This window comes from Molothrus ater, chromosome 23 (genome assembly GCF_012460135.2).
Source record: "Molothrus ater isolate BHLD 08-10-18 breed brown headed cowbird chromosome 23, BPBGC_Mater_1.1, whole genome shotgun sequence".
In the NCBI taxonomy this organism is placed as follows: domain Eukaryota; kingdom Metazoa; phylum Chordata; class Aves; order Passeriformes; family Icteridae; genus Molothrus; species Molothrus ater.
This window is the reverse complement of record NC_050500.2, coordinates 4,770,808-4,789,030: the sequence shown is the minus strand read 5'-3', so window position 1 is coordinate 4,789,030 and position 18,223 is coordinate 4,770,808. Positions and strand designations below refer to the sequence as shown.

Sequence of the window (18,223 nt, the reverse complement as noted above, 5' to 3'; positions counted from 1 at the left end):
AGATCACTGATTGTAACCAACGTAGAAGCGATCGTTCATTCAGTGAAGGAGAACAACTTCCAGTTTCGGAACAAGATCTGCGCAAGTTCAAAAATCCAGATCCAGAGCAGGAATTGGAAGTAAGATATGACAACTAGTACTTGTCTTTTTTATTTTAATTTTCCTTTCTAGGTTTCAGGAGAGCGATGATGGTCAGTAACCTCTCCTAATGATGAGCTCGTGTTATGAACTTTAGATTTTCCTGCTACAGCTTCTCGTTCTTGGGTTAATATGTCTTAACCCTCTTGAGTCTAAGACTAATTGTTAAAGAGCTGCTAATTGTTAAAGAGCTCCAGGATCATCTGGAGATGATCCTAAAAAAATAATTTCTTTGCAGAAATGTATATTTGATATCACAGGTTTGTTCAGTGCTGGTTTGTTAGTGATGGGCTTTTTCCCCTTCTTTTCTCAGGTGCTTGTGAAACTGGAAGGTGGAATAGGATTGTCTTTGGTCAACAAAGTCCCTGAAGAGCTTGTGTTTGCAAGCCTCACCAACATTAATGTCCACTACACTCAGCTCTCGACTGGTCAGGTGCTAGAGCTCAGTGTGCAAGATATACAGGTATTTGCCATTTTGAAATAAATTCATTTATTCATGGGTCTTCAGTTTTTTTGAGTCATAATAGGTTTGAAAAATGTTTAGAGCAATGACTGAGATTTTCATTCCTAAATATCACTGGGATTTCAATGCCATTTTCTGTCCATTGTGTAGGTGGACAACCAACTTCTTGGCACCACACAGCCTTTTATGCTCTTTCTGACACCCAAGAGGATTGAGAATGGGCCCCTGGACCCTGCTCCTGCTGTGCAAGTCAATGCCATGAAATTTCCCAGTAAAAATGCACTGACTGATATATACAAGGTAAACCACAATGTTTTGTTTGTGTAACATAGGTATTACTTTGCTTTAATGACCTTTCCTGTTCTTAATTTTTACTTGTAATCTGAATTCAGTGGTTTGTGAAATACACTTTGTTGAATCAATTTTGAAGCTTAAAGGACACAGTGTCCACCTTCTCATGTTCACAGTGTTGAAAGCTATAGTACAGTGATGAACAGGGTAATAATTATGTTTAAAAATGTGACAAATCAGTCCAGACTCCTGGCTGTCCATGTCTGTGACCTTACTTTTCAAGGCAGTTATTCTCTCCTGAGAACTGTAGCACAGTGAACCAGAATATCTATGTTTTGCTCTTCAGGAGTTGAATACAAGGTTATAAATTCTCTGTGATAAGCTGTTATCTTGCTTCATAAACTGGTTCTGTGCACTGCAGTCATTTGGGAACATTGGTTGTAAATTTATCCACCAACTGTGGATAAATGTACTGTGATGGCAAAACTGAGTTGGTTGTCAAGGTTTACTTTCTCACTTGGAATCTTCACCCATGTATTTTGACTCTGTTCTGAAAAGCAGCTGATTTTAGTGTTGGAAATGCAGCTAAGATTTTGAAGTGTTAGGATTAGGTAATTAAATACAAGGCCTTCCAGAAATTGAAATAATCCTCACTAGTTGTAGATAACTTGAAGCGAAGAGAGCTACCAAGGACATTCTGAAGGTGGGAATCTTGCTACAAATCCATGAAAGTGAAAATATTCCATTGAAATTATTGAGTCCTTTTTAATAGCTTACATGGATTATATACCTGGTGTTAATGCTGTAAACTGAGACTTGTTTATCTCTGTAGCATCTGATGATCACTGCCCGGAAGTTCACAGTTCAGATTGAGGAGAAACTTCTTCTGAAGCTGTTGAGTTTCTTTGGCTACGGCCAGTCGGAATCAGGTGTGGTATAACATTGCACAGCCCACTTTTACACTGTGCAGAGAGTCATGATCTTTGTGTATAAAGCAGAAAACACCAGCACACTCTTGGCTGTGTGGAACCTCCCACTCTTGAACAGAGCTGGGAATGCCTCAGTGGCCCCTGTGAAGCTCCTCATGGAGTTGTGCCTGTGGCAGAGCTCAGGTGATGGCCCAAGTCCAGCCTGTCTCTGTATCTGCATTCATCTGAACTGGGATAAAAGAAATTGTGTTATTAATTTAGCAAGCCACTTTGTTTAGTGACTTGTTTAGTTTGTTTATTTAACCCAGGGCTAGAAGTGGGATCTGTGTGAATTTGTTCCTTGGGCAGTTCCTCTTGCTTCACTGCAAGAAAATTTTGTCTGACCTTGTTGTGGCATCCATACCCCTAATTTTAATTGTAATGTAAGTTTTCTTCCATTCACTGAGGCAAGACAGACCTTTTCAATCTTCTGATCTCATAGGTGCTATTCTAATCCTCCTATTTTAGTGTTTATCTGTGCTTTGGAAACTTTCTGAAATGTTTGTTTTGGAGTGGCAATTGAAGAAGTCACTTCTATTATGCAGTAGCCTGTGTGCTGTTATGTAATAAGTGTCACAGGAAAAGAACTGGTTTTGGCATGGTTCCAAATGGGGCCAGGCCTACAAATGATGCTCCAGAGTTCTGTCCTGCTAATCCACAGTATCCTCTGAATTGTCTCTGGAAAAATAACAGTGCTGCATTTCACAGAGCACTTTCAAAGTTAAATCTCTAGTGATGAGGAAGAAGTACAAATTTTGAGTTTTGCTCTTAGCCTTTTAACTAATCTCCCCTTTGTTCTGATTTACCCTGTTCCTTGTGCTCTTTTTCCTTACTTACTTTACATTATTTGTAGTTTGTCTGCTGATGTTATCCTAGATTCAGACAAAAATAATTTTCTCATTTTTAGTTAGCATGTTTTATTGTTCATAAGTCAGAGTTCAGAAGGCTTGGTCATCTTTCATCTTTGCCCTGCTTCCTCACACCACCCAGGTGCTCTTACAAATAACATGAGCCTATTAATGTCAACCAAATTTGAGTCACTCTCCATGTAAATTGATTTATTGGATGTCTTCCACGTAGGCATGTTGGCTATTGTGTAATGAATATTTGAAAGCTTGCTTTGTACATTATATTCCTGGTTAAGTGTGTAAGGAATTACAGAGAGGGTAGAGAGAGGAAAAGAGACTGTAAGAGCACAACTGCTCAGTAGGAACATTGCATAATCATGTGCTATCTCCTTGTTTCTGTGTGCTGATCAAGAGAAATCAGAAGTGAGATTAAAAGCTCAAATAACAGGTTTTAGAGATGCAGAGAGATCTGACAAAAATTCTTGAGCCTCAGAGGTCAACTTCGTGTCACAAGGCATGAGTAATTTTGCTGGCTCCACCAGCAGTCACACATACTTTTTATTTGTGCAGAGGATTGTTAACTCTTAGCACAGTGTGCATTCCTAACCCCATATTTATTTATCTTTGATTGGTTCTGATTCCTGTGTTTTGTCTGGATGCAGAGGTTGAAAGTTATGATGAAAACCTCCATGAGAAGGTTGTTGAACAAGGTGGAGCACAGAAACGCTACTACTTTGAAAATCTGAAAATCAGTGTGCCTCAGATCAAGCTGAGTGTCTTCACTTCCAACAAGCTCCCTCTGGATCTCAAGGTACACCAGTGCATTCCCAGGGTGGGCTTCCAGTAAAGAGGAGGAAAAAGGAGCAGATGCTTTAACTTAACACTCTCAGTTTCCATTTTACTCTTGCATTATCCAAGTTAAAAATAATAGAAGTTCCAGCAACTTCTGACATTTAATTTGCATAATTTCCAGTCTCTTCTGTAATAGTCCTTCATTTTTGTAATTTCAGTTGAAGCACAGCCAACTGGACCTAATGACTCACTGCTGTACAAAGGACCTTAGTTACACTGATGGAAGTGTAAAGAGCTTAAAGGGAATTACTGTCTTAAAATAAGAAGTTATTCAACTTCTTATCCAAACACAAGACAACTCTGAGTGTTTTCATCCAAAAAATGTTGTTTCATTGGAATTGAAGAATTTAAGAATTTGCAGGAGGACTGTGCAATATACTTGAAAATTAAAGTGAACTGAGATTGAGTATGAACTTAAAATCAGTGGGAAGTCTGGTCTTTTTCATATGGTCATAAATCTGGCACAGCTGGGGAGTGAACCAGGGATTCCAGATTATGGCCAGATCATAATCTCATCCAGTGTTCCCAAATTGTGTTTGCACCTTCCTGGACACAATCAAGTGGCAGCAGTCAGTTGCCACTTCAGAAATGATTAATTTAACATTTCAGTCAGAAATACCTCAGTTCTCTCTGAGCTAATACAACTACTTCCCTCCAAGGTGGGAGAATTAAAACAAAACCAACCAACCAAACCATAAAAAACCCTCCCCATCATGGAGGAACTGAGCTGCTGCCTTTAAAAAAACCCAAAACTGAGACACCAACTTGGCTTTTCTGTCCTTGATATTAAGGACATCATGATGAGTAAGCTTCTAAAGAAATTTAGAGTTGTGTAATGAATGTCTGTCAGGGAGTCTTACCAAGATGATCCAGAAGATCACCAGTCCTACATTCTTGTATTCTTTTTACTGAATCTTTTTACTTGTGCCAAGGACAGTTCAACAGCTAGTTGGGATATTCCTTGGCTGTGATATTCCTAGCTAGAATATTCCTTGGCTGTGATATTCCTATCTAGAATATTCCTAGCTAGAATATTCCTTGGCTGTGATATTCCTAATTAGAATATTCCTTGCCTGTGATATTCCTAGCTGGAATATTGCTTGGCTGTGATATTCCTATCTAGAATATTCCTAGCTAGAATATTCCTTGGCTGTGATATTCCTAATTAGAATATTCCTTGCCTGTGATATTCCTAGCTGGAATATTCCTTGCCTGTGATATTCCTTACTGCTCAATAACAGCAGCCCTGTCCTGAATATGCAGTTGCACTTCAGCTTCACCATGAATACCCCTGTAATTGCAGTAGTTGAAATGCAGCCTGAGGAAGCAGAACTAGTGGTGAGTGCCTTTAAGAACCCAGCCCTGTGCACTGTTCTGTTTGCATTTCTACCACCCTTGGTATAGGATTGCACATGGATCCATCTTGGCAGCTTTCCCAAGAAAAAACTTGGCATTTACATTTTTCTCCATAATGCTAACAGTCCCTGCATATTCTGTATATTGACTTTCACAGAAAGAGTTCAATTCAGTTCTGTAGCCCAGGAGAGTTCAGGGTAGGAGGGAGAGAATAATCACAGTAGAGCCTTTGTGGAAGTTTTTCTAACTGCCTCTAATGTTTCTGCCTTGGACATGGCTGTCTGGTAATTTGGTGTAGACAGATTATTTTTATTAGGTACCAGTATTAACAAAGTTGTCTTATATAATATCTGATAGTTAAACAGGAAATTACTTCCTACCCAAGTGAATAATGAGGACTACTCTGGTTGGTCATCCATTTAATGAAAAAATAAATAGCTCTTTTCTTACACACAAACTTAACTCAGACCTGTAACTTGCCTTAATTGCCTGCAGATGGCACAAAAACTCGTGTTCCTCATAGCAGGCAGCTTTGGTGGTTAATGTGTACAGATAAAACATCAGCCTGAAGCTTCTTGCCTTCTTCAGAGTGTCTGATGTTGGTGAGTCTGCAGATGCCATTATCAAGACCTGAAGAAGAAGGGTCTTCTTTCAGTCTTAAAAAATTAGTTTTCTTATAATTTTTCCAAGTTATTTTATTTATGTATGTCTCTGTTTGGTTGTATGGCTTGTCCACCTTAACTGTGGTTTTTTATGTATAAATTGTACAAAGTGCAGATGGCCTATGAACTAATTACAATCTTAGTTTTCTTCCTTGAAAAATAATAGGAAGTGCTAGTTTAAAGAATTTCTTTAGACCACATAATGTTAAGAAATGAGCCTCAGGCTTACAGGAAATTATGTATGTTATTCCAGCTCATCCTGACACTTAATCCCTTCACAGAAGTTCAGCAGGGTGGAAAATAGCCAGTTTTGTCAAGAAAATTCATTTAGGGTTGGAGTTGAATTGAACATTAGAACAACACAGCAAAGTTGTACATAGAATCTTAGACACATTTTGGTTTGAAATATTCCTGTCAAGTGTGGGAAACAGATTGCATTGGGAACTTGGTGACTCTTGAGTTATTGGAGAAATGCAGTGCTCAGAAGCTGCCAGTGTTAGACCTGAAAGGTTTGTGAGTGGCTGCTCTCTGTATCAAAGGGTCCACACTGCAGTGCAGAGAACTCCAGCAGCTTCAGAGAACTTGGGTTTGGTGCCATTGAAAGGATGCTGTGAATGAGAAGAATTACAATGGCAATGTCTTTTATTTAATACTCAGGCATTGAAAAGCACCCTGGGCTTCCCTCTGATCCGCTTTGAGGATGCTGTGATTAATCTGGATCCTTTCACTCGGGTCCATCCGTATGAAACTCAGGAGTTCATCATTAATGACATTCTGAAGCACTTCCAGGAGGTCAGTGGGATTGAGATTATGTTGTGGCAAAGGCTGAACTTCTCTTGGTTGAGGAGTTCTCCACAGGGGATGTGGGAACTCTGTCCTGGCTATCAAGTGTTAGTGCTGTGTGGCTTCTTTGTCTATGGAGAAGTAGCACCCCAGAGGAAATCTAAGAATACACTGTATTTTAAGATGAAACTATTGTTAATTTTACTGGTATTTCTGTGTTGATTTCTCTCATAAACCTACCTGGGCTGGCATAAGCTTCTGTTGTGGGTGGGATTTTTTTTTTCCCCTCAACCTTGCTGGTGTAACTGTGATCCATAAGAAATATTTCATTCTTCCTCTTGATTTTCCAGGAGCTGCTGAGTCAGGCAGCAAGCATTCTAGGCTCTGTGGATTTCCTTGGCAACCCTATGGGTCTACTGAATGATGTTTCAGAAGGTGTTACTGGACTTATAAAGTATGGCAATGTGGGTGGTCTCATCAGAAATGTCACTCATGGAGTGTCAAACTCTGCTGCAAAGGTAAAAATTGTGATATTAAAGTTTGCTAGAACAATAAGCAAAAAAAACAGGGAAAAAGTCAAATAGAACTACTGACCATGCTTAAATTGCTTGATCTTTGTTTTGTAAAAATGACATTTGAAGTGTAGATTTTCTTAAATGCTTTCTATACATCCCAGGGATGCCAGAAACAGGAGTCAGTGAAGCACTCAAAGCCCTATCACTGCTGTACAGATACTTGCAAGTTAAATCAACAGCTAACCAAAGGGAGAAATCATTTGCTCCTACATGCAAATTAACAAAGCTGTGTTAAATTATGTATATAATCTACATGGAGGGAGAGCACTGGAGAGAGGTGGAGTATTTAAGGGGTTATTCAGTATAACACGAGTTGTTAGTTGTTATTTTTAAGAAGTGATTAAGCTGATGTGAATAGCAATTTTTATGCTGACAATTGAGGTTTGGAGGTTTTGTGCCACATAGCAACAAACTAAAGAATTTCCAGATTGCTTTGTATTTATCTGTAGTTTATTTCCAAAGTCTCTGCATGGTGAACATTCTTTTGTCCTTCCTGATAACAGCTGAAGGAATTCAATTATATCAGTGAAAATAACTGTATTTAGTGCCCAAGAGAGGGATGGTCTGAGGCAGGAGTCAGAAAGAGGAAGGAGTTTGGATCATGGTTGATGCTGTACTTGATAATTAGCAAACATATGTTCTTGAAATGGTTTTGTTACATATGACAAACATATGGGGTGTCAGCATGAGTCCCTTCATGGGTACAACTAAATTAATGCTTTTTGACACAAGGACATGTTGGTAAGTTTGGTTTTGTGAAAATTCTTTACTTTCTATTTTTATTGTTTTCCTAGCAGGTAACTTTGTGTGTATTGTCATGGTTCATCTTTTAATAACCTTTCCCACTTGTTTGTATACAAGGAACTGCTTCTTCCCTTCCCTAGTGAAAAAAGGTAATTCAGAAGATGTGAAATGCAGAGTCTGTGTAATTACAGAGAGCATTATCAAACCTAGTCCATCACCAAGTGCAGAGCTGACTCTGACCCAGAGGGCTGAGCCATGAGGAAAGATGACCTGCACATTCTGTCACAATTACCTTGTTTGCAGCATTAGCCTATTTTACACAATTTCAAGAAACTCAAACAAAATTCTGTGTTGGTATTCCTGCCCTAATCTCCTAGTAGGTGCTGCTGTAACTCTCAGCACTGCAAATCCAAGCAGTCTGGTAGAAGACTTGCTGAGCTTCTGGAAGGCAGCTGGATCTGTGCACAGCTGAGTCCTCCTGTCCATGCTCTGTCCTCATGGCTGTGGTCTCTGGTGACCCATCCACTCCACCCAATGGAGTATGTTTCTTTAGAGCTTCCTTTCTAGAGAGTGGTGTTTCCTCATTGCAGTCACATCTGCAGCAACAGTCTCATAAATCTTCCTTTAAAAGGCACGAGCCTTCCTCTGTTTCCCACAAGGGCAAGGTCATTCTTTGAACTTTGGAGTCATTTGTAACCAAGGGGTTTGTGAAGGAAGATTTTCAAAGGCAGAAGGGCAGTTGGATGCTGAAGTCCTTTCAAAATTCAACAGGAGCTGAGTGCCTGCTTCCCACTTATACCTTTGAAAATCACCCCATGTACTATTTATTTGTCTTCCCAGGTATTTTTTTTCTTTCTCCTTGATATATCAGAAATGTCTCTGTGATGCAAGTCTCTCACAGTTCCCTTTTCAAAGCTTTTTATATGGTTTATGTATTTGTCCTTTTGGAACGAGGAGAGAAATCCATCATTTAAGAAGGCTTAGTAGTACATTGTGGAGCTCCTTGATTAATCCTCTTTCCAAAGGTTGAATCTTAATTCTGCTGCATAGAAGACAAAAGGCTCAAATAGTCAGGTTGAATTCTTCCTTATGTGTTGCACTGCTTGCAGGCATTTAAATCTGCTCGAAAACTAAGCCAGGAATGTCCACAGGATAAAAAATTGGCATTTCAAGTTGAGTTTGGGATATGTTATGTTCATGGTACAACACAGAAATTTGTCTTTTACTTTCTGTTTTACCTTCTTTGTGCCTTATGAGTGTGTCTAGGATATGTGAAGTATTGGTAAAGAAAATAATGTGGAGAGAAAAAAATAATTTGAGTTAGTCAAGAGAAACAAAACTGAAACAATAGGTCATTTTTATCTTGCTGTTGGTGCTCCAGGAAGGTATTTTTAAGTATATTTTCACTGCATAAATTTTCACCTGATCCAGCTGTGCCACAGAGGGCTCTTGTCTTTGCAGCTCATTCTGTGGATCTGGTAACTGAAGCAGCCAAAACCAGAGGAGCCTGTGTCCTGCACAGGCACTGAGGGCTGGGAAAAATCTCCATTTTGATTGTCTGACTACCTGACTTATGAAGTGTCTAAAATAAAAATCTATCCTAGATTTTAAGATGAGTTAGCTCTTGAGGTGTGAGTAGATAGATAAACAAAGAGTAATACTATAATCATGGCTTTTAAAGTAACACTGCTCGACTGAATCGAGAAGTAAGCTATTGGAGTTGTATCTGGTTTTGTCATTTTATTGCTTTTCTATTTTATAGTTGTGCTGATTATCCCTGTAATGGCTTTTCCATGCATTTCAGAGCATGCAGTGGGTAATGCCTTCTTTCAAGTGGAGAGCTGCAGTGTATTTAAATTGGCACAAAACCTTAGGTTAAATAAAGTTCACTACAGACAGTTTTGTAGCTTTATCCCTTGGAGATTCCAAGTTCTGTATTTTAAAAAGTTCTTTGATCCTAAATATAGACACCAGAGGGAATTACATTCCCTCTGAATGGAGCCTTCTATAGTTGCCATATGCCTGGAAATGTCTCACATTCTTGGCATCCACACTTTTTTTATTTCCCCCGTTAGGCATGATAGAACTAAATCCTAAATTTCCCCTGTTTCAGATGTGTTTCAATTAGAAATGAATATTGAACACTGAATTAGCAGCTGAACAAAACTCTTCTGTAGCTTGTGTTCTCCAAATGGAAAATAAGTGTGGTTGTATCTATCACTGGTAAATAGGTGTTCTGCTGGTGGGAAAGGATTGAAAAGATTCACAGCTTGTCAATACTGTATTTAATGTCTCTGATTTCTTTCCACCATAAATTCTCTTATCTTTTAGGAATTATGAGCAAATAGTAGTGTAGCTGTTATGACTCTGTTAGGTCATAGGATATAGGATGGAAATAATTGTTGTGTACCTCCCTTCCCCTTGAGAAAAAGAATTTCATGAACTTCATGGAAGAGCTTAGTTTTCATATTGAACTTTGAAGTTTCCATTGTAGTTAGGCTTCCTAAGGAGAGGTAAGCCATCAGTCAGAGCTGCAGGTCCCTGTTAGGTTTTTGGGAAGCATGCAGGGCTCTGGGAGCCAGGCTTCCTTCCAGAAGGAGGCACCTGAGATGCCAAAACTTCCCTAGAGCAGAGTTGCAGCAAATGGCATTTGAGTGTCTGTTTTCTTTCATGGTTGATGAACCTTTCTGCCCTGGACTTGCATTCCATCTATTTATTTCAGCTGAGTTCAGAGTGATGGCAGAGGTGCTTAACAGAGAAAGGAAGAGAGGTGAGGTGTTAGAACCAGATAAGAAAACTTTAAGAGCAGTAAGGATGCTCCAGGTGAGTGTTTGGCCTGGAGGCATTTGTAGAACAGGAGCATGAAAGCAACACAAAGGGAAATGTGAATTTTAACCCTCCTTGTAAGATAAATCAGAGCAGAATCTCGAGTGGTTGGCAGTGACAGGAAGATAAAGATAACTGAATGGAAAATAAAGAGGAAGTAATAAAGGGATTATTTAAAAACAAATCTTGAACAAGTGTTTGACTTGCATGAATGTTAACTTCAACAAAGTTGGCAGTAGCCACAATGAGAAGTGGCTGTACCAGAGCACAGAAGGAAGGTCCAGTTTGAGCAGGCTCTGTCCAAAACAGACAGAAAGGTTTCTAAAACAATCAAAGCAGATGATTGCCTTTGTTTAAAGTGGTTTTTTGTTCATTTAATCAATCACTCCTCTTTCATTCAGAAGCAAGAACTGCCACCATTCTCCCATCTTGGGACTAACTGCAGCTAAGCTCTAGCAACATCAAAATGCCAAGGAAGTAGCTGAAAACAAAATTATATCTTTGTGTCAGGGAACTTCTAACAAAAGCCTTTGTATCTGAAGCCTGAGAAAGAAATACATGGTGGTGTTTTCCTCAGAAGAGTCTTAAACAGAATCATCCAGTGATGCTGTAGAAAGGTCCTGGTGGTGTTTGGGTTCTGAGTTTGCTGAGTGTCCTGCTGCTCTGTATTTTCATGGTGTTTGTTTGATTCCTTGCTCTTTTCCTTAACTCCTGAGAGCAGAATGTGTGTGGTTAGTCTCACTGGATAAAGGTGAGGAAGGCCAGAATACATGTCATCTTCAACCTTACAGATTAGAATTCGTGTTTTCCTTCAGGAAAGCTGGCAGTCATTCCTTACAAAGGGTAGTTGAGGTATTGAAATTGTGGGATTTACTGTAATTTTTTCTATTCCAGCTGTGATTTGTACAGTTTGGGTCAAATGTAGCTTTTTTTGCATTTTCTTCTGTGTAATCTTTCTTTCCCAGTGTAGCATAGAGGCTCCTGCAGCCTGTCCAGGTAGCACTGCAGATCATCTTCAGTTTAACTTGCATTTCATCCACAGATTTGCAGCTTCACATGAGCAGTGAGAATCTGTATCAAGATGTGTAGATTATGATATGGAAAGCAATTGAAATTCCCAGGCAGAAATGCTGAGTACATGAGGGATATTACAGATGAGGCCATTTCCCCATTTCCTGCCAGTTTGAACAGACAGCAAGTTTTATGACCAATTAGTGGCAATCAAAAGCCATGGAAAGTGTCAGTTTTAATGTGCAGAACATCTGGTATCTGTAACTGGTATCTTTGAAAGAGGTTTTGGGATAAAGGATCATCTTTGAGAAGTTTGAAGTATTTCTTCCTGGTTTTCATTTGTACCATGGGATAAAACGTGTGTGGCCAGCATCTAGGTTAAAAGTTTTCTTCTCAATTTGGTTTAAATTCAGCCTTTCTTTTGCAAAGCTTCTTGCACAAAGTGAACACACTTTACTCCAGTGTATTTTTATGTGGAGAAATGGGTATGGGTAGATTGAACTGAAATAGTGATATATTCTATGGGAAGAATTGGTTTAATGTGGACTTAATGGCCTAAATGTACCCCATTCAAAAGCAAACTACACATTGGATGAGCCTTACCCAGGAGAAATTGCTCAATTGAGCACGAGAGTCCTGTAACAATGCAGCAACTGCACACATGGAGGTGCACAGCTGGATAGGAGAATGTACAGGTGACCATTGGACAATTGGAAAAAAGAGAGATTAGAGAGCTCTAGGTTTCACACCAGCTCTAGAGCTTCATTTCAAAGCAGTTACCAACTGATTTTGCTGTGAAATAAAATGCACTGTTCCTGTTTTGCTGACTCATTGGAGAATTCAGTGAGCAAGGGAGAATTTAAAATGAGGTATGCAAAGAGTTGCCAAGTCACAAACTGTGACACTGGAAATAAGCAGTTATCACAGATGAAATGAAATTTAGTTTTAACCTGCAGTTCTTGAGTGGTTACATGTCAGACAGGCACATCTATCCTATATATCACCATTAGCATCTGAAGGAGAAAAAATGGGGTGTGGGTTTGAAATTCATAATTTCAGTCTTGATAAATGGCTGACTGCACCTCCCTACTGTGTATTTAAAGTTGTGCAGTTGAATATTAAACAGTACAGACTTCAACTTGAAGCTCCTTGGCTGTGTATCCATGAGGAGTGAAAACAGCGTTTGTATGTGCAGGGGATCCAAACAGCTCAGAGTTGTTCACTCTTTACACACACACGCATGATGGCAGGTCCAATTAATGTGCTTGCTTGGGCCTTCCTTCAAAATATCTAGAAACATGGCAAGCCTGTTAGTTTTTAAACAGGAGGTTCTTTCAGATCCCAAGTGTGGTCACAGGTGGTCATGGCAGAAAAATAAATTGTCTGGAAAGAGCCTAAGTGCTGCAGTTAGTGCAGATGGAAATGCTTTTGGAAATCAAAATCAAGAGAGCTGGGAAAGATGATGTTAAAACCAAACCTAATGTGGTCTCTCTTTGTTGTTACCTGTCAACTCACGGTACTGCATCTCTTGAGGCTTTTTCTCTGATTTTCAGTGTATTGAGGGGTTTAAGGAAGGCGGGGGCGGGAGGAGGGCAAATAATTCCATTCCCAAAAAATAAACAAACACGAAGACCTTCAGGTTCGGTAAGAGTTAAGGCCGGGGGGAGGGGAATTATCTGTTAAGAGTATTAGTTGTTTAATAAAGCACAGTTGTCCTCCAGATGAACCCGCCAGTGACTCCGCAATTGGGGTCATTCCAAGTTCACGCTGTGGACTTTTGACTGCCTTGTGTGTCTGTGAAAACAGCCGGCGGTTCCTGCAGGGATCACTCACTCATTCAGGCCCTGTAACACAAAACTATTGCCAGCGGGCACCTGCCGCCGCCGCCGCTGCCGCTGCTGCTTCCCGGGAGGTGCCGGGGGAAGCGGCCCCGCTGCCGGGGCACGGCGGGCGCAGCTCCCCGGGGCCTCCCGGCCCATCGGGGGTTCCCGGGCCGCCAGCAGCCCTTGTCAGCACGCATTAGGAAGCTCAGTTAACGATGGGATGTGAGCTAATTAAAGCGCCTTTACTTTGGGCGTATGTCATAAATAGGGGTGGGGAGTGCTGCGGGGAATCTCAAGGAACGTGTTTGTTCAGTAGGAAAAGCCGGCGGCTTCTCGTGGTTGTCGGTTAATTTGGAGAGGGTCAAAGTTTATGTTGCTCTGAAAATGAGAAGCTGATTATCAGCCTTTTTGCTGATTTAGTATTTTCTAAATTAAGAGTGTGTTGGTGCTGTTCAGAGTGCCAGGGCTCGTTTCTCTCTGCACAGCTTGGCTGGGTTATAAAGCCTTGGAGGCTCAGCCTGAACTGTCCTTTCTGGTTAGGACTGGATCAAAGAGTTCACCTGGTCTGTCTTGATGTGTAAAGGAAAATGTACAAGTCTAGACCATGTAAATATAACTGAATTCACAATCTTCCCTGCTGGAATGCCCCAAGTAATTCTTAAGAGGCTGACCAAAGACATTGCAAAAATACTTTGGGGAACAGTTTCATTTGAAACCTGGCAAACAAACACCTGTTATGTCTTCAAATAAAGGCATTTTACTTTTCAGTCCCAGTATAACACACCATTGACCACGGTGATAGGAAGGGAGGAAGCTGTGTTTGTTATCTGTGCCTACTGATGGCCAATTTGTAAAATTGAATATATACTGCTTCCACTCTATAACAGTGTGTGTACTGATGAGCCAAGAAGCTGCTCTAAAAGTTATTTTTATGGTAAGTCACAGAACTATATTACATATCAATCCTGAGACATTGCAGTAAAAGCAGGGGAATTTAGGCTGCAGAATTTACTGGACAACTTTATCTGTCCCACTGCACCCAGTCCTTGTGTATATCCAAGAATCTGGCAGGGCTTTTTGATTTTTGCACTTTCCAAAGAATAGCAGCAAGATTTGAGGATGACTTTTTTTAGCCACAAATCCTAACAGCATACACATATGTCTCCTTAGCCTGGAACATGTACATTGTGAGGATTTTTTGCCTCCGTAGGCAAATGCTTGATTTGTAACTTGTAATTTATCAGATATCAGCACAAAAACAGCAGCATAAAAATTGGCTTCCTCTAAAATACCTTTAACAGGTTATTGAGTTGTAGGAATAAAGGTGATTTTTAATGATGTTGCTGCAACACAAGTGACCACGAAGGATTGAACTCCTTTCTAGATGAGTTCTGCAAAGCAAAGATGAGAACCAAATAAACCCTTTGGTTTCTTTTTTAAACACTGTTCATTGTGAGGTTTGCACAGAAATTTTAAGTGATCTATATTTAATTTCATCACTTTCTCCCTTAACATTCCATCTTGGAATGTTCTGCTTTGCTCAGTCAATAATATTTGTAAATGTACTGTTCTCTGATGCTAGAATTACAATGGAATGTTTGGACTCAGGTCATAATTGTGTATTTATCCTTTTGGGATGTCCTTAGAGAACCAGGCAGTGCCAAGAGCTTAAAAAGACTTTAAAAGATTACTTAAAACTTATTTCCATGCTGTGTGCTTCATGCATCTGGCTTAGAGGGAACAAGCAGTCCAAAGTCGAGTTTTCATTTGCTCTGAATTCTTTTTGTGCCCCATAAGCCTTAATTGTTTGGCACCAGCTTTGGTTCACAAAAACTGTATATGGGTGGTTTTGTTTTTCTTCTATTGCTTGAAACAGCAAGGGATATGTAGTCAGTGGTAAAAGGTTTTTGTGGTAAAACTTCCTTAATTTTTGTGCCTTTAAAAAGAAAAACAAAAGACCAAGTAACCCCAAACACGAATAAATCAGTTTCTGGTACAGATAGTATTTCATCTGCTTTTGCAGATCTTGGTGAATAGTTGGTATTCATTGTTGACACTGTGTAAATGTAAAACAAGAAATGATGAATCATTGATTTACTTGAATCTGCAGAGGAGGAGGCTGACCCCAGCATGGTCCAGGCTGGCAGAAGTGCAGTAACATCTTCAGTGATTGTGGAGGGCTAAGAGTGTTAGCATGCTCATCCAAAGGCATGTGCACAGTAGCACAGTGTCCTGGGACTTGGGGGAAAATGTCAGATTTCACCTTCCTCAGGAGGATGAGTTTATGTTCCAGCAGCTGGGCTGAAGTGGGGCTTGTTCTCTGCTTGCTGTATGTCACCAGTCAGTAGCTTCATATCATACATGAGCTGGTGTGGGACAAAATCCAGGTATCCAGGTGTCTTTAGAGTGTAGATCTGGAAGAAAAGATCAGTGTCCCTCTGGAGAAGGAAAGTACAGGAAGAACCATCTGCTCTGGGAACAAACAGGGTGACAGGAGGCAGAGGGTAGCTTGTGAATGGAGGTGAACAAATGCTCAGCTACCTGGGCCTTTTAGGAGGGGTTCTCCTTCTGTCAAAGCATTAAACAATACATCCTGATGGTAAGTTGAAATATTTTTAGTACATAAAATGACAGAACTTTAAATGAGCAGTCTGAAAGGCTCCTATTCCCCTCTGTTTGAAGAGGCCAAGGGGACAATAAAATCCCCACTTCTACACGTGCCTTGTGCAGACTGGCTTCATCCAGAAACACAGGAGCCTTTTGCTCTGGAAGCAGGTACCTTCCCTTAGCTGAAACTAATGTATGATGTTGCAGTTCTGTTTGCAAGGCAAAGGATGTCTGAAATGGGAAGAATGCAGAGATAAATCACCAAGTGACTAATTTTTATTTTTTTCATCAGCAAACAGGCAAAGAACTCATGAAAATTAGGGTAGAGAAGAGGGAGCTGGTTTTTACAAGTCCCTTGATTAGTTTTATGTTTGTTCCACAGACTGTTGTGTTTAGTTCTGTTGGCATTTACATGGTCTTGAGTAGGCTTTGAAGTTACCAGGTCACACCTTATTAACAAAAGCTGAGGAAGACAAGGGTGGGTTGAACTTTTGGTGTCACCTTCATTTATCTGGAGCCTATTTGCTGTGTGACTGGGTTAACAGCTCAATCAGGCACCATCTCTGCTCTTTCACAAGTTTTAAAACCTCAACCTCAGCAGCTGATATTGCACTCCCCGAAGGAGGATCTAAAAGCAAGACACAGGGGACAAAGGTAAATCTGCCTTTGTGCTTCAGCTCGTTCAAATCTCCCTTCAGAGCTTAAGCTGGACTTAAACTCCTTAAATTTCTAATGCTGGCTTAGGTTTCTGATCATGAGGTAACAGCTGAGGAACTTGTTCTCAATACAGTGATTATAACCTAGATAGACTGGGCAGGAGGTGTTGTGCAGGTGTTTTGTTAGTTGTGGGTTTTTAATGTTAGAAATCCTTCATTTCCTTATTGTATAGGTAGATACAATCCTGTTAACTGCAACAGACTTCAAAAACCATTTCAGGGTAAGTATTTCTGAGGTGCACAGAAACGTAAAAAGCAGTGTCCAGTTGTGATCCCCAGCAGGTATTTATTTCACTCAGGTGCTATCACCTGTAGTGGCTGATGAGGATGGATGTAGGTGTGATTCAGATCAGGAGTCAGGGTAACTCTGACACCACAGTCTGCACCTTTATTCAAATACCAGTCTAAACCTCACACAGTTGCCCCATTGCCCAGCAGCCCTTCCCAATGCCTGGAACATCCCCTTGTTTTCTCTCCCCTGGCATTTCACCCCTAACTGACAAACTCAGCTCCACAGAGCAGGACAGGGCTGGTCCAGCTGGAACTGGCTCAGGAGGGACCCACTCACTGTGCTCACTGAGGAAACCCCTTGCTTTGCAAATGGTGACAAAGCTCTGGCTGCAGTCTTGTGTTAGATGGGGCCAGGAAACAAACAGTCCTAGGGGAGGGGGGAGAAGGAGCTGCTTCAAAATGTAATTAAACAATTCAACATGAAGTTCATGTTTTGTAACTAACGTGTGCTGGCTTCAGGTTTTGTCACCTGAATCAGGGCAGAATGGAAACCCTTCATGATATGTTTGGTACCTTAAAATCCTTAAAGTGTTTTGCTTGCTTCTGTAATTTAATGCTATTTTCTAAATAACACAAACAAAAATGTCCCTGTTTAACTTTGGGTTTACAGCTAATGGAGTTTGATTTTTAAACTATGTGCGTGGGATTTTTTTTCTTTTTCCTCCTTACTAAGAAAAATACACAATTACATTAAAATTCTGTCTACATATAAACAGGATTACCATTGACAATTAGGTGTCAGATTCTGTGTAATGGAGGAAGGGATATTTGAGGAAAGACTGGATTGTATTCACAGGAAGAGCTGGGGTATTGGAGCTGGAAAATGTGGGTGCAGGTGGGGGGAAAGCTGTAAAGAGAGGTTACCAATTCTCATCAATAAGTTGGTTTATTCCTTCTGGCTGATTGCCCAATCATGCACTACTGTAACTTCTAAAACACGTTCTTGAAAAAGCATTTTCAGATCTTGAGAGATTCTGTAATGAGGTTTGAATTTTGAAGAGCTGTTGAGCCTTTCAGTCTTTATAGCAGCTACTCTAATCCACATAAGCAAAGTATTTTTCCAGGAAAAAAACCCTAACCTTAAACACAGTTCATAGATAGCTTCAGGTCAGTTTGTATTTCTAGGCTATTTTTTTTTAAATAACATCTGCATTAAGTTCATACCAAGGTCAGAAGTAACTCAGTCCATGCTCACTGTTTAGTCTCCATATGATGAAGTCACAAGAAAGGTCATGGGATTTCATTTTCATCCCTGTTGTTAAAATCTAT

General features: G+C 40.2%; 1 protein-coding gene across 5 annotated transcripts in view; it reads left to right on the top strand.

Moving 5' to 3' along the window:
* The window catches only part of VPS13D (vacuolar protein sorting 13 homolog D), a 101,664-nt gene that overhangs the window by 59,511 nt on the left and 23,930 nt on the right, over positions 1-18,223 (top strand). For all 5 annotated transcript variants that reach the window (XM_036396094.2, XM_036396092.2, XM_036396093.2 and 2 more), the window contains 7 exons: positions 3-119; positions 452-601; positions 752-901; positions 1,725-1,821; positions 3,371-3,519; positions 6,236-6,370; positions 6,712-6,879. In XM_036396094.2, coding sequence (XP_036251987.1) covers positions 3-119; positions 452-601; positions 752-901; positions 1,725-1,821; positions 3,371-3,519; positions 6,236-6,370; positions 6,712-6,879 — 966 coding nt within the window. The remainder of the gene's footprint in view (positions 1-2; positions 120-451; positions 602-751; positions 902-1,724; positions 1,822-3,370; positions 3,520-6,235; positions 6,371-6,711; positions 6,880-18,223) is intronic.